This window comes from Abramis brama (assembly GCF_963993115.1).
Source record: "Abramis brama genome assembly, chromosome: 16".
Taxonomy (NCBI): Eukaryota; Metazoa; Chordata; class Actinopteri; order Cypriniformes; family Leuciscidae; genus Abramis; species Abramis brama.
Genome location: NC_139978.1, coordinates 20819590 through 20835446, shown reverse-complemented (window position 1 = coordinate 20835446; position 15857 = coordinate 20819590). Strand labels below are relative to the sequence as shown.

General features: G+C 38.1%; 1 protein-coding gene across 1 annotated transcript; it reads left to right on the top strand.

Moving 5' to 3' along the window:
• The first annotated feature begins 2481 nt into the window (after window positions 1–2481).
• smarcad1a (SNF2 related chromatin remodeling ATPase with DExD box 1a) lies at window positions 2482–15272 on the top strand. The gene is made up of 23 exons (XM_084138371.1): window positions 2482–2848; window positions 3291–3390; window positions 4275–4380; window positions 4483–4549; window positions 6811–6884; window positions 6975–7100; window positions 8374–8452; window positions 8564–9039; window positions 9573–9769; window positions 9853–9943; window positions 10058–10157; window positions 10249–10308; window positions 10502–10577; window positions 10733–10868; window positions 11050–11181; window positions 11330–11425; window positions 11674–11791; window positions 12011–12126; window positions 12633–12821; window positions 12937–13055; window positions 13923–14105; window positions 14195–14301; window positions 14432–15272. The coding sequence occupies exons 1-23, from the start codon at window positions 2743–2745 to the stop codon at window positions 14491–14493; spliced, it is 2916 nt and encodes a 971-aa protein (XP_083994497.1). The 5' UTR covers window positions 2482–2742; the 3' UTR covers window positions 14494–15272.
• Window positions 15273–15857: the final 585 nt, after the last annotated feature.

Below are 15857 nucleotides of genomic sequence, written 5' to 3'. Positions count from 1 at the left end.
TTCCAATAAAATAACTGGTCAAAGCAAATCACTAGTCATAAATTACTGGCATTCTAGCTGTCTGTCACTAATATCAACTCAAATGCAAAATTATACATGAATGATGTTTATGGTCTGTATGCTCAGTCAAACAATAGTTCTGTAGCTGACTTGAACTTCTTAATTTGGAAATAATTATTATCATATCATATACTCTTATGTGCATACAATTCAAATCAAGTGTGTCTCTCACCTCTCATTCCTTGGGAATTCCCACAGTATATAAGAAGTGGCGGGACACAAAGAGAAGACACAGCAAGGAGGTGCACATTCTCTTCCCACACTGCCTTTACCCTGGAGATGGTCAGATCCCCCTCACTAACCCCAACTCCCCCTCCTTCCCAACTTCCCTCCACTTCCATCTTCCTCATTGTAGGCTGATTTAATTAAAAATACCCAGCAGCACCACCCTGGACCTCGCCCGCCAGGGTGGGACCTCTAGCTGTGGTGCAGGGAGACATTGTCATTTACTGCTTGCAGACACACACACACACACACACACACACACCATGTTTTCCTCATGGAGGACCAAATAAATGTCCCCATAAGGTCAAAATTTACTGGAATTACTATCCTTGTGGGGACATTTGGTCCCCATGACGTAGGGAATACACATTCAAACCTAAGTTTTCACATAGAAAGAAATCCATTCCTGACAAACATGATGCATTGACCTGACACGACTTTTTTTTTTATTGCCCCCGAACTCTTCTCCAGAAAAAATAATTTTCTTTGTTTATCAGTGAAACGTAATATCATACTGAGCCTTTTTTCTCCTGATTATGGTGGCTACCGTAAACATCATATCTAAGGTAACCGCCACCATGTCAACCATATGAGTTATCCCAACATAAATCAACATAATTAATCTGCACGTTTCGTCCATCCTTTGCAAGTCTTGTTTGACAGCTCCTGGATAATGTCTAATGAATGTAGAATGAGACAATGGCAATTAATTTTGTGATGATCTTGTCTTTTGGAATGGGCGGGTATTTTGTTTTAGGGGGTGGGAAGGAGCCAAATCGCAGACATGTTGCCACGGTGATAAGGTACTCCCTGCCGCCGTCGGGTCTCGGACAAGCAGGGAGCCATGGCGACTGGATAGTGACAGACAAAGTGACAAGTCCACAAGGATGGTAGGTCAACCTTGAGCACAATTCCTCAAACTTCCATAGGGATGTCATACCCTTATGTAAGCCATTGACACAGTAAACTGATGAGAATGAGCATGGATGGAGTCTGGCCATCACTAACTTCCATTCTGCAGAGCTTTTGATGTATGCAAGTTTGCAGAAACATTACTGGCACACACGTTGTCACCATCATAAAGTTTCAACACATTTTCATTGCAATACTTTGTCTGATGTTGTAACTATATTTACTTTGCTAATGTTATGTTACGCCTGCCTATGAGACTGCAGTAAAACTAACTGGGGTCCCTGATTCAGTTCCCTGCTGTTTAGGGTCAGGAGTCTGATCAAACTCAATGTCAGTGTGCCCATTGTGTGCATGGCACTAGTGTAAGTTATAGAAATCTCCATAGTGACAAGGAAAGGGAGACAGAGTGGCGGCATTGAATACTCAGCACAATTCAGGACTGCATACTGCGTACATGTACTTTTGACATTGATTCTACAGTAGTATGTGGATGGTTGCCAACTTTTCTTATAATTATCACTGTTTATACATAAGAATTCCCTCTGTAAATTCACCATTAATCCTATTAAACAGCTAGCATCTTGCTAAAAATCCAGTGGGTGTATTAAGAATGATCAGATAGTTTGTGCATGCGCCGCTGTATAAAACTGAAACATTTGTCCATATGATTTCATGTGAAAATAGAATGGAATATGATCTTGACATGATATGTAATGTGATATATGTTTAAAATCTAACAAAATGCTTTGCAAGTTTCCCAGTGACAGGGGTTTTGAGGACCTGTTGCCAGTCAGGCATTCTTTATGATTTTTCTGTCAGAAACAGACACACCGTCGCCCCCTAACGGACACGTAGGACATATAGTTTTGTAATCCAAATGTGTCTTTTTTTTACTGTCTATCTATGGTGTCACCTAGTGGATGAGTGGAGTGATGTATAAATGTAAAAAGGTATGTGACGTTCCATGTCAAAATGTTAGAATTGTAAAACCTCTATTTTAAAATTTGAGCACGAAATGTACTATCTATCTATCTATCTATCTATCTATCTATCTATCTATCTATCTATCTATCTATCTATCTATCTATCATACACTTTATGTTAACATTTATTTAGTATTTACATTTCCTCAATATATTTTATATAGCTATACATTACTATAATTTATACATCTTCAATTTTATTTTCCATAATTGTATCTCTGTAAAAATTTCGTAAAGTTTCCTGACTGAAAATTTAAAGGGAAAAAAGCCGCTGTATTTCTATTGGCTGAAAACCGGAAGTGACGCATGTCAGCCGGTGGCGGGAAGGTGTTATTTGCTGTGTTCATTACTTACCGCACCGTCATGCTAAAGAATTTAAGTCTTGGGTATTTCACATAATTAATATTTGAGTCACTTACTGTTGTATCTATATCATATCGATGACACTGTCCTGAATATTTAATCACCGAACAGAATTAAGTGCACGAGCGTCACCGACGGATTTAAGGTCGCTCTTTGCGCGAGACAGACGATTCTCATAACGGAAAATATTGATATTACAATGAGCTTTTTTAACTTGGAACGGTTCCGTTTCCAAAGAGACAATGCAGTCGACAATCACGGTAAATCATTGGATAAATCCAGCTCGGATAAGGAGAACCAACAAGGTAAGAAGAACAAAATGCCATTTCCCGCCGGGGCTTTGTTCAGCGTAACGTTAAATAATAATGGCTAACGTTATGATTCAAAACCCAGTGAGCTTCCTACCTAGACAGCATGTCGGGGGCATTATAAAGAAACTTTGTTTTTATGTGTGATTGTGTTGATAAGAGATGACATACGAGTTTAATTGTGCTGTAACTGTAATGTAAAGCCATGCATGTGTGGGTTCTCCATTTTTATCAGTGGTCATTGTACGTTTTTTTTCTTCAACGCCTTTGTTTTGAGGTTGACGCTGACCTGACGCTGATATTATAATTTTATACTGTCATCTATTAAAGCCTATCTTTTGGCATATTTAGGAGTTGTGATTGAATCTTTGTACATGACAGGATGGTGAATTCAACTAAAATGTTGTCTTGATTCAACTAATAAAATTATATTTTCCAGCCCACCTAAGAAAGACAGATGGTCGATGTGCATCAGGCAAGACATCAAGACACACATTGGAGGATGTATTTGCTGATGACAAAGTTGTCAAGATGGGCAAGTAAGCAAGACTATGACAGACTATAAAGAAGACAAGACTTTAAAGTTTGTCGTTTCACTTATGTCATAAGTGAGCCTGTAACACGTCTTCTCTAAGCTGCTTCACATTTTCTTTAAAGGTCCCGTTCTTCGTGATCCCATGTTTCAAACTTTAGTTAGTGTGTAATGTTGTTGTTAGAGTATAAATGATATCTGTAAAATTATAAAGCTCAAAATTCAATGCCAAGCGAGATATCTTATTTAACAGAAGACGCCTACAGCGAACGGCCGATTTGGACTACATCCCTCTACTTCCTTCTTTAATGACGTCACTAGAACAGTTTTTTGACTAACCTCCACCCACAGGAATACATAAAAAGGGGGGGGCGTGGTCTTGTTGCGTTCCAACGGAGAAGAGGAAGAGTTGCGTCTGTAGAGTGTTTTTGTCGCCATGTCGTCGAGACGCTGTTATTTTCATCCCGAGTCAAATCACCTTTGTTTGGCCTTCCCTGAGTGCATGCATCTCCACGTTATGGTAAGAGGCGTGACCTTTATGGGCAACGTGCGCTAAGCTGCTGTCGAATCACAACACTGGAACCGCTGGCACAATCAGAACTCGTTACGTATTTTCTGAAGGAGGGACTTCATAGAACTAGGAAGTCATCAGCTCGTTCAAAGGACAGTGAAAACAGCGGTATTCAGATAAGTAAATTGTGTGAAAAATACAGTTTTTTTACACGCGAAACATGAACACATGTTATATTGCACACTGTAAACACAATCAAAGCTTCAAAAACACACGAAAAACAGGACCTTTAAATGTTAATTTCTTTTGGTTGTTGTTAATGAATTCTCTGTTGAAACCCATATAATAATAAGTGCAGTTAACATACAATTACTTCACAGGGATTCAAGATCAGAGTCCAAGCACCAGATGAACAAGGATATAGAGGACAGAATCATCAAACTATTGGAGATCTTCCCTCAGAAGAGTAAGAAAGATCTACTTGAGGTAAAGAGTCCCTCTTTGGTGTAACATTAGTCCTTAAAGCAGGTGAATTTTATACTGTTTGCATTGTGAATTTTATACTGTTATGCAACTTTGTTGTGACAGGTGGTTGAGAGCACCAGCACACTGGAGGGAGCTATAGCACATTGTTTGATGGTTTATGGGGATGAAGGTAAAGGTGTTTTTATTTTTTTATATTGTTAGGGGTAAACAGTTTAGGACCCATGGACCAGATGTTTGAAAGAAGACCCGGAGTCAGAATTATAAAAAATTGAAGAAAAGTTTTACTGAAGATAGTTTGCAGTTTCATCAGCAGAAGTCAGCTTCAAGACTCACACAAGAGTTCGTAGGCCGCCCCCCTTACAGTTACAAAGAACACAGCAGTTATACCATTTCCAAGGTCTAAGCTACATCATTGCTTACAGGTTGAATTATTCTGATTGGCTAAGAAATTGATAAACATAGTCATTTTCCACACATATACAGATAGACTGAAGCATATCTCCATAGATTATGACACTCGGACGCTGAAGTTAGGTACGTTGTGACCTTCCAGGTCGCAGTTTTGGGTGGCTGGGTCCCAGCATGTCTCGAACAACAACTCAGTCAATCTCCAATAATGCCAGTGGTTCCTTAAAAGAGAACTCCGGTCAATTTTAACATTGAGCTCATTTTTTTTGTAAATTTGGAGTGCTGTCAATACAGAGAACAACGACAAAAATCGGTGTTGCCTACACCGTGTTATCTTCTTTTTAAAATTTGCACCCTGTTGACTTCAATGGGGCAAGTTTTAAACCTGCTTTTAGCCTCTTAACATCCTTGATGTGTCATTACAAGTGCACAGCCATGTTAGATGATTCCTTCAGAGTGAACACGGGTGAATCTGACTGCAGTAGATGTGAAAGATATGAATAAAAATGATGTTATTTCAGCCAGCGCACATACCTGTATTTACATCCTGTTTTCGGTCAAAGTCAACAGTAATCGATTGTCGAGTTCACGCGCATGATCATAGGTAACTAAACCTATGCGCGTGAACTCGACAATCGATTACTGTTGACTTCGACCGAAAACAGGATGTAAATACAGGTATGAGCGGTCAATTTTACTCACTTTTTGCAAAATTACTCACTTTTGGCTGAATAGGCTAACTTTTGTAGCTTTAAGAATCAGTATATTTAATTCATGCAGTGAAAACTAAGCAGTGTTTATTTTTACATTTGATTAATCAGTTTCTGTTGTTAAATAAACCTAATTTAGGAATAGGATAACCTGAACCCCTAAACCCCAGTGATGTTAAAATAACACTTCTTATGCTACAGTAAAACACTGATGTTCACTGTCTTGAAGTTGTAGGGATATTTTCTTATCACAAAAAGAATGTGAAACACGTATGTGTAGGTTATATCATTTTAAAGATATTTTAAAGATAATTTAAGTTAATTTGACACACTTTAAGCATTATCGTATAGTTATCGCATATCTCATTTTTCTTCTATATTGTGCAGCCCTCTGCTATTATGAAACATTTGGCTGTTTATCTCTTTTGATGTGATAAAAACACTAAATAAGAATTTTAACTATGTATTGGTATGTAATTTACGGTAGTGTAAGGTGCTGGAAAAAGCTTTAAAATGGACCTGGAAAGTGCTTGAAAAGTGCTTGAATTTGGCCTTGGAAAAAGTGTACGAACCCTGCTGTAAGCAAGAAGACTAACACACACACACCGACACGCATCTTTTCCAAGGTTGGATTTGGCCAGGCTCTAACTATAAACAGGAGTCTCGTCTCAAAACATCAAGATAACAAGTTCTTTCTCTCAGGATAGGACACTTTAGTCTAAATGGAAACTATAGGCTTTAACTTCAATGACCCCTATATGTTTTAACACGTTGAAGACCTTTCTCAAACACAAAACATGTCCCCATTTCATTTCTGGATGCCGGGATAAATAGGCAAGCATTGTTACTGCATTCAGATATCAAATACTGACATTAAAGAATACATGAAAAGAACATTCCAGTAATCACACTGGTAACTTCTATAACAAAGTAAAATCTCCAGAGAAGTTATTCAACTCATTTGATATTTAGAACGAAAAATATTGATTAATACCTTGATTATAATCACTCATTCATATATATATATATATATATATATATATATATATATATATATATATATATATATATATATATGACCCATCCGCAATTTTCGGAGTGTTTTTATTTTTTTATTACTTGACCGCAGCATCCGCGGATATAACTGTGATGTGTGTAGATATTTGTGTGTATACAGTACATATTTAGTTTTGATACCATCATTTCATATGCTGATCACCCTAGTTTTAGTTTGTGCAGATGAAAGGCAATTTATAATTGAGGTACTGTATTTATAAACTAAATTTCAAATAAAGCTGTTTTATTAATGTAGATTCAGGCAGACGGGAAGGCAAAGCGGGACATAGCGATGATGATGATCAGCCAAAGAAGAGGAGAAAAATTGTGGTAAGATCTTTTGAATCAGATGTTTTTAACCTGACATCTTTCAGTAAATAAGGAGAACTTCCTTTAAAATGGCTGTTGACTCTGATTTAGGGTTCAGATTCTGAATCGGAGGAAGATGAAGATTCTGAGGATGAGGAGGGTCAAGAGCCAAGCAGAGAGAGGCAGGAGGATTTATTGAAGAAGATGAAGAAGAAACTACCTGAAATCGAAAAAGAGGTAGGCTAAAGGTTTGAAGCCATACTTCACCTGTACTTCAACTTCACCATACTCCTTGAGCATGGCCTCAATTTTCATAGCTACGCTGATGACATTCAAATTTACTTCACGATCAATCCCAACTCATCTTTTCCACCCTCTTCAGTTATCTCCTGCCTCCACGAACTTAAAACATGGATGTCCTCTAACTTTCTACAGCTTAATGCTGGTAAAACCGAAATCCTGTTGATTAACCCTAGATCTCAGAGCTCACCCAGACATGACATTTTTATCGATATAGATGGGATTGAGATTAGGCCTTCAAAAACTGTACGGAATCTGGGAGTTCTGTTCGACCCCACGCTCTGCTTTCACTCACACATTAGTCAGACTGTCAAATCATGCTTCTTTCACCTGCGGAATATTGTTCGTATTCGCCCCTCTTACCTTTATAGATGCGGAAACTGTCATTCACGCTTTCATCACTTCCAGACTGGACTTCTGTAATTCATTATACAGCGGACTACCCACCAAAGCAATACACCGCCTTCAAATGGTACAAAACTCTGCTGCACGAGCCCTCACATATAATAAAAAATCTGCCCATATCACTCCTATCCTTCACCAACTGCACTGGCTTCCTGTCATAAACCGCATCCAATTCAAACTGTTAGTCCTAGTATATAAAGCCTTACATGGCCCGGCACCCAAATACCTTGTTGATTTGGTACAGCCATATGTTCCAACTCGGGTCCTTAGGTCCAGCACTGAAAACCTACTCGTGGTTCCCCGGGTCAGACTCTCTACGGTGGGCGGTAGGGCTTAGTCCGTAGTGTTGTTGGCCCTAAGCTTTGGAATAAGCTGCCCCAGAATCTTCGTGCGACCGACAACATCCGGTCTTTCAAAAAACAACTTAAAACTCATATCTTCAAGCTTGCCCAATAATAAGTATCCTCGACACTGTTTTCTCTGTTCTCCACTTTCTCAGCCCTATTTGCTACTTACTTTGTCATAATTGTATGCTTTGATAAATAGTACAATATGTTTTTTCTTTGATTCATGTCAATTGTTTGTCTGTTATAAGCAGATGGCCTTTGTATCTGCTTGCTTGCTGTTTGTTTGTTATTTGTATTGCATTGTGAAGCGACCTTGGGTTCTTGAAAGGCGCTATAGAAAATAAACATTATTATTATTATTATTATTATTATTATTATTATTATTATTATACTGAAGTCATGACGCAAGAGCACTGGGATTGTTCTGGAAAGTTTGTGTCTTTTCAATTCTCCAACAGGTCCTGAGGGATGTCCTGAGAGAGCATGACTGGGACTATGACAATGCGTTGGGATCACTGCTTGCGTTTTCATCAACAGGTGATTTGTTACTGCATTTCAGCTACGTTTGAAGATTTAATTTTAGTCCAAATTGAAATTTCAGTGTGAGAATGAGTTGACTAAAAGCCATCCATGATTTGTCACTTTAAGATTCAAGTTCACCAGAAGATCAGAGAAAGCAAGAGTCAAAATCTTCTTACTCCAGCGAAAAAAATGACAAGACCCTACAAAAGCCCAACAGCTCGTCTAGTCTGTCAAGATGGCTGACAGCAGCACCGTCTCCCATGTCAAAAGTCTCGAGTGTGTCTACTCCAAAAACACAAAAATCTGCAGTCAGCAAAAGCACGACCAAGACTGCATCCTTTAAACGGAAGAGGGGCGATGAATTGCCTCTTCATGACATCAGTGCATCTGAGGACGAAGATGAGATTGACAGTGATGTTGAGAGTATCTCTGATGATCTGGACTCGGAGGAGGAGGACATTGTCTTAGAAAGTCTTCAGGACAAGATTATTAAGTTTCTCCAAGAGGCTTCCCTAGATGAGCTTGCTCTGATATCTGGCTGCTCAATCAAAAAAGCCCAGAAGATAATTTCGCTGAGGCCTTTTAACACTTGGAAAGATGTGGTAAGAATGTAATGTGCTCTCTGTACTGCCATATTAACTGTCACTCTTAATTATGTTATTGTGGTAGAATGGATCTTAAAGTCCTCAAAGGCCATTAGATCTTTTGGCTGCTTAGGCAGTTATTCATATTCAAAGATTCATTAAACTTGGGTAAAATCCTGTTTTTGGCTTAGCTGGTTTTATTTTATTCTGAGTGGCATTCTGAGTATTTCTCTCTTTTTTTTTTATCTTATTAAAAAGTTATATCTAATTATTAAAGCAAAATCTGTCACACTACTTTAAAATGATTTGGAAACAAAATGGGAAATCACCAATCCATTCCATGCACTAAATGCCCGGCACCGTTAGCTATCCGTAGTCAAGACAGGTGAATCATGCTGGTGGAATGACATTGGGTGACGTGGCAATTCCCGATTGGAAAGGAAATTTACTGTGTCATCAAGCCCCATTTGGTATAGAACGTCATTATTTGGTTACATTAACCACTTGACCCAATGGTGGACAATCTCTAATTGTATTTCTCTACCTTTTAGAAAGAGCAGTTCTTTAAGGATAATGGGCTGTCTATAGATCTGGTTCATGGCTGCAAGGTGGTGCTTAAGGAGAGGCAAGTGGTTCGAGACCTTATGGGAAGATGTGAGAAGATTGCACAGAAAATGACTAAAGATGTCACCCAGGTCATAGAAGCAGGCATGGGCTCCATAAAGCAGCCCAAAATCCTGAACAGCAAGTGAGCTCATTATCTGTTCTCACTATCACACCTAAGATATCAAGTTATTTCATTTTTTTTAATGGAAAATTATTTTTTGTTAGATTACAACTACAGCCATATCAGCTGATTGGCTTGAAGTGGCTGATTCTTCTGCACCAGCACAAGCTGAGCGGCATCCTAGCAGATGAAATGGTGAGTCGGTGTCCTCTTCAGTTCATATGGTGGTGTGAAATGATCCAAGGAGGTTACTGAGTTCCTTTTAAGCAAAGGACTATATTGGTTCTAAGTAATTTGATCTTTCCACAGGGGCTGGGTAAAACCATTCAGGCCATCTCTTTCCTGGCTCATTTGTATGAAAAAGGAATCAAGGGCCCTCATCTTATTACCGTACCCTCGTCCACACTGGGTAAGTGACACTTATTTCATGGAAATGTAGCAACTGAACTCTGCTCTGAAGTGCTGCATGAGATGATGATTTTCACCATTTTTCTTTGCAGATAACTGGGTTCGTGAGCTGGGTCTTTGGTGTCCTAGTCTCAAAGTTCTTATTTACTATGGTGAGTTAGTTTCCAGGCAAGCACATAAAAAATATATTCTAACAAGTGTCATTATTTAAAGTTTTTCAATTATACAAATATTTTCAAGGAATAAATTGGATTTAAAATCCTAGATTTTCAATGTGTTCTAAGACCCCACCATAAATTAATACAGAATTAATTTTCCCCTCTTTTTTTGTGCTTAAACTTGTAGGGTCTGTGGAAGACCGCAGACATTTGCGACAAGACATCCTCAGTGGTTTGGTTGAATTCAACATCATAATATCCACGTAAGTATAAGATGACTCTGTGAATTGCGAGACCATCCTTATGTATTGGTGCACTGAGTTAAAAAAAACACACCAGACTTTGTATTCATGAAAATCAGTTGTATTCAGTGGTGCTAACACTTGCCTGTCCTTTTTTCTTGTTTCATCTGTATTAGCTACAATCTCACAATAGGGAATGACCATGACCGCAGTCTGTTCCGCAAGCTGAGGCTGAAGTATGCAGTGTTTGATGAAGGCCACATGCTAAAGAATATGAACTCGCTGCGCTACCGCCACCTCATGGCCATCAATGTCAGTACAAGCAGTCTTCTGTGCTGTAAACATTATTGTAAATACATTTGACACAAGCTCTTCCCTGCCATTTTCCCTCTTGGTGTAGTTTAGGAATTGCTTTATGAAGAGGAGGGTAGAAGAGTTGTTTGTGTATATCTCTTAGTTGTACATGGTAATTTGTGTCTGTCTTCTTCTACAGGCTGAGCACAGATTGCTGCTGACTGGAACACCTTTACAAAACAACCTGCTGGAGCTCATGTCCCTGTTGAACTTCATCATGCCCTCTATGTTCTCTAGCAGCACCTCCCAGATCTCCAAAATGTTCTCTACGGTATAGACAGTACACCGATTATGTCTAAGTAATAATATATGTGCCATCTCTTTCAAAAATGAATCTAAATGCTGCCCAGTCTAAGGAAAAAGTAATTATATACCTAGAAGGAGGAACGCACTCTCACGCACACGATCTGCTTTTTCAGAGGTCGTCAGAAGAGGAAAGCAGTTTTCACAAGGAGAGAATTGCACAGGCCAAACTTATCATGAAGCCATTCATCCTGAGACGAGTCAAGCGTGAGGTAGACCCTTTTTTTCCCCAGTGTGATTATAATCAGATCTTTGATATCTTTTAATATATAAGTTACTATATCTTGGCACAGAGAGACTGATTCATTACTGAGAAAATCTCACAGAATTGGTCATCCATCAAAATAAAATGTATCTACATTATTGTCCTCTTTGGTGAAAATATTGATAGAATTTTATATGACCAGTATATTTATTTTTTACCCTCCCTGATTGTGTGACTTTGCAAATGTCATTCTAGGTGTTGAAACAGCTTCCACCAAAAGTGGAGAAAATTGAAATGTGTCCCATGAGTGACGCCCAGCAGAAGCTGTATGAAAAACTTTTCAAAAGCCTCAAGAAGACTCCGAATGGAGACAGTATGTGCTATTCAGATTTTATGCCAACATGCTGTCTAGAAGTACTGCACAATGTATTTTAGTTTGGCTATATTGTATTCAGATTGATTTTTCTTGCTGTTAATACACTGGTTCCCTCTTAGCTGGAGGATCTGTAAAACAAAATGGGAATGTTGAACTGAACTGTTTTCCTATCTCGGAGCACCTGTCTCACACTTCCTCTCATCTCTTTGTCCTCAGAGCGGGAGCTTTGCAATGTGATGATGCAGCTGAGAAAGATGGCTAATCATCCGTTGCTGCACCGCCAGTACTTCACCAGTGACAAATTGGCTGCCATGAGCAAAGCCATGCTTAAGGTGAGGACTGGGAGATTAATGTGTAAGGGAGGCTGAATAATAAAGATTGAACTGTGCATCTAAAAACATATTTCACCATGGATTCAGCTCTGGGAGCTTATTGGTTCTTTAATGTAGCACGTAGCTGTATTGTAGTGGTTCTTAACCTGGAGGGGGGCCCTTAGCAAACATCCAAGGGGGCCTCAAGGGGACTTAAAATTATTTAAAATTAGAAGAAATGAGCGTTACAATAGGTTAAAACTACATACAAATGTTTTTTGTTTTTTTTATCACTCCCTCAACTCATATACATATATTTCATATACATATATTTCTAGATGCTAAGCTATAAAATGTTTAATTGGCTAGAAAGTGAATAAAACATTTGTAAAAATCCTTATCCATTAAATCACAAACATTTAATAAGGTCATGGCGCCTTTGAATTTTGTACCTTGGAGTCAAAGAGGTTGAGAACACTGATGTATTGCATACTGTCGTTGAGCTGACATGGTTCTGCTTATGTTAGGAGCCGTCACATTATGATGCCGACCCTGCGCTGATCCAGGAGGACATGGAAGTGATGTCTGATTTTGAGCTGCATAATTTATGTAAGCAGTACTGCTCCATTAGCAATTTTCAGCTGAATAAAGAGCTCATCTTAGACTCTGGGAAGTTTGCGCTGTTAACCAAGACACTCGCCGAGCTCAAAGAAAAGGTTTGTCTTGATGCTGTTTAAAAAGTCTCATGGTTCACTTTGAGGTGTCACTCAAAGGTGTAGTTTGTGGTTTATTGCTGCTAATGTGTTTAAAATAACTTTCTTTTACCCCAAGGGTGACAGGGTTGTGCTTTTCAGTCAATTCACCATGATGCTGGACATTGTGGAGATTCTGCTTAAGAACCTTGATCATCAGTTTGTTCGACTAGATGGTTCTACTCCCATGGCGGAGAGGTGGGCTTTAGTACCTTATGTCACTTTTTTTGCATTGCACTCAATTTAGATTTGATCTTCAGGACTGACTGACCATCCTCGCTGTCACTTGGCAAGTAATAAAATGTAATCATTCATACAGTAAATTGTAATTAAATATATTTTGTATCTACATTTACTGTGGCAGCCATAACTTGGTCATGACAAAAAGAGGCAAATTGAAAATGTTTACTCACTCACCAGTCACTGATATGGCATGGCAATAAACTCAAATACTACTACTACTACTACTACTACTACTACTACTACTACTACTACTACTCACTCACCAGTCAGTTCATAGTGAAAGCAACATGTGATGTTGAATATTATTATTATTATTATTATTATTATTATGTCTAAGGAATATCATACTACCAAGATATTTTTTGGTAATCAGTTATGTTGTGCAGCATCTTATTTGACAAAATTTAAATGCAATGTTTTGTTGAAAATAAATTAATTGTTATATTTTCATTTGATTACATTTTAAGCTTGATTAAGTTGTTAAAGTTTATGTAAATTTGTATTAAATCATAAAACACAATGTAAAAAAATAGAAAAGTAAACAGATTTTCGGGGAAATGAGATGGATTTCATAGATATAGCTACTCTGTGGAGTTTAATTATGAACAAACAAGTTTATATATTTACACTCATTCTCAAGGTCTAACAAATATGTGGAAAGCATTTCCTTCCCCGTTAATTGTAAATTAATATTGTGATAAATATCGATAACGTATGATACAGAAAAAATATTTTGACTATTTTTGGCCATATCGCCCAGCCCTATTTTGCTGTCTATCTGAACTAATGTTAAATCTAATTAAACCCTCTTTGTTTCTGTAGGATTGGTCTCATTGACAAATACAATACAAGTCCTGAGATCTTTGTGTTCCTTCTGTCGACCCGGGCTGGTGGCCAGGGAATCAACCTGGCCTCGGCTAACACAGTCATACTGCATGATATTGATTGCAATCCATTTAATGATAAACAAGCAGAGGACCGCTGTCACCGAATGGGTCAAACCAGGTTAGTGTCAACAAAATAAAATGAGATCACAATGAACAAAGAAGGAAATTTAGTTCCTGATCATGTTTTTTTTTTTTTTTTCATTGCAGAACAGTGCAGGTGATCAAGCTCATCAGCAGGGACTCGATTGAGGCCAGCATGCTCCGCGTTGGACAGGAGAAGCTAAAATTGGAACAGGACATGACCACTGATGAAGGTGAGTGTCTGCACACAAACTCTACCAGACCTACAGGTCACAAATTTGAAAATTGAAAATGTTTAGTTCATTAACTACTATAGAATCTTGTTCAATAAGCTCTTCAATAAACTTTTGTCGCTTTGTTCAGGTGAGGACGGTGCTATGACTGAACAAATGGCAGAGCTGCTCAAAGTTTCACTTGGCCTTTGAAGAACATGGAGCAATTGCTGCTTGTGGATTTCCCTCCACTCATCAAGTGCGTACAGCAACCTGAAACCATAAACCTGACCTTTGAATTACCAGCTTACTTCATGGGGGATTTGCTGAAGACTGGCACTTTTTCCAATGTTCAAATATTTGTGGTCAGTTATTAAATACACACAAATCTTGGAAAAATGTTCTGGCCATAGAGGAGACTGTATTACTCGGGGATCACCTGAAATACTTAATCTTCCACACTATGTCTTATGTGCCATCTGAATGACTGTACTTAACCTACCAGTGAGTTTAGCCCCCACAGGACTGGCGAGTTGGTTCCAGACTGCAGACCTGCTGCAAGGCACTGCTGTAAATAACATATTTCTGTTAAACTGGTTACACTTGTACCTTATCGGATTTGTTGTTCTGCGTATGTCCCCTTATATTATGTTTTTCTAAATAAAAATATTTCAATTTACTTAGTCTAAATTGTTTTAGATAAAAATGTTTCTTTAAAATCTAAAATATCTGCATATGTATCCATAAAAACAAACTGAAAAAGTAGTCTAAGCCATTGAACATTTGAACAGAAATTTAGATCACTTCAATAAAAATAAAAAAACTCGTTCCTGAAAACAGTTTAAAAAGAGGCACTAGTAAAAGGGAGAAATATTTATTAATATTTATGCAGTAAAAACATTTAAAGTTTTTTTTTTTATTTAAACCAAATTTAAAGACACTACACCCCTGTCAAATGGTAAGATGATAAATAAAGAAAATATTAAATTGTATTACACTTTTATTTATTTTTTGCAGTCACTGTCTAAATTGATTACAATTTTGCTTACATCACTTCACTTATCTAGAAAACATAATTGATTGGTGTTTTAATTCCCCATACTGCTCACTCTACACCACCTAATTTTGGCCATATTCTAAAGCTCTTCATACTCTGCTTACCCTGAGGCCAGAAGATTGCCTTTTTTTCTTTAAAAACACGTTTCCTGCAACCGCAAGAGCAACTAGAACCATTACACCAACAGCTACACCAGCCTTTTCTCCCTACTCTGATGCTAATTCCATTTAGTTAATCTCACCAGGTTTTGCCAGTCGCCACATCTTAGTTTGTCCAACTCTCACCCAAGAACGATCACCTTCTGTCATTACAGCTACAGTATTTGTGGCAATCATACTGACCATTGGTGGTCTTGTGAATGGTGGGCTCGTTCTACTGTCTACGAGCGTAATAAGGTGGGATAGTGAACTGGAGGGCAAGAATAATCACCAGTGGCGTGGCCTCTTACTCTTACTCATACTCAAAAGTTTTTTTTAAAGAAATTAAATTCTTTACAAGCATATTTTTGTATAATTCACTG

Bases quoted from the DNA above. Each gene is read 5' to 3' on its own strand.
- smarcad1a (XM_084138371.1), top strand. From the start codon at position 2,743: ATGAGCTTTTTTAACTTGGAACGGTTCCGTTTCCAAAGAGACAATGCA. The intron at 4,381-4,482 runs GTAAAGAGTCCC...TTGTTGTGACAG, and splicing joins GTAAGAAAGATCTACTTGAG to GTGGTTGAGAGCACCAGCAC. The intron at 14,106-14,194 runs GTTAGTGTCAAC...TTTTCATTGCAG, and splicing joins CACCGAATGGGTCAAACCAG to AACAGTGCAGGTGATCAAGC.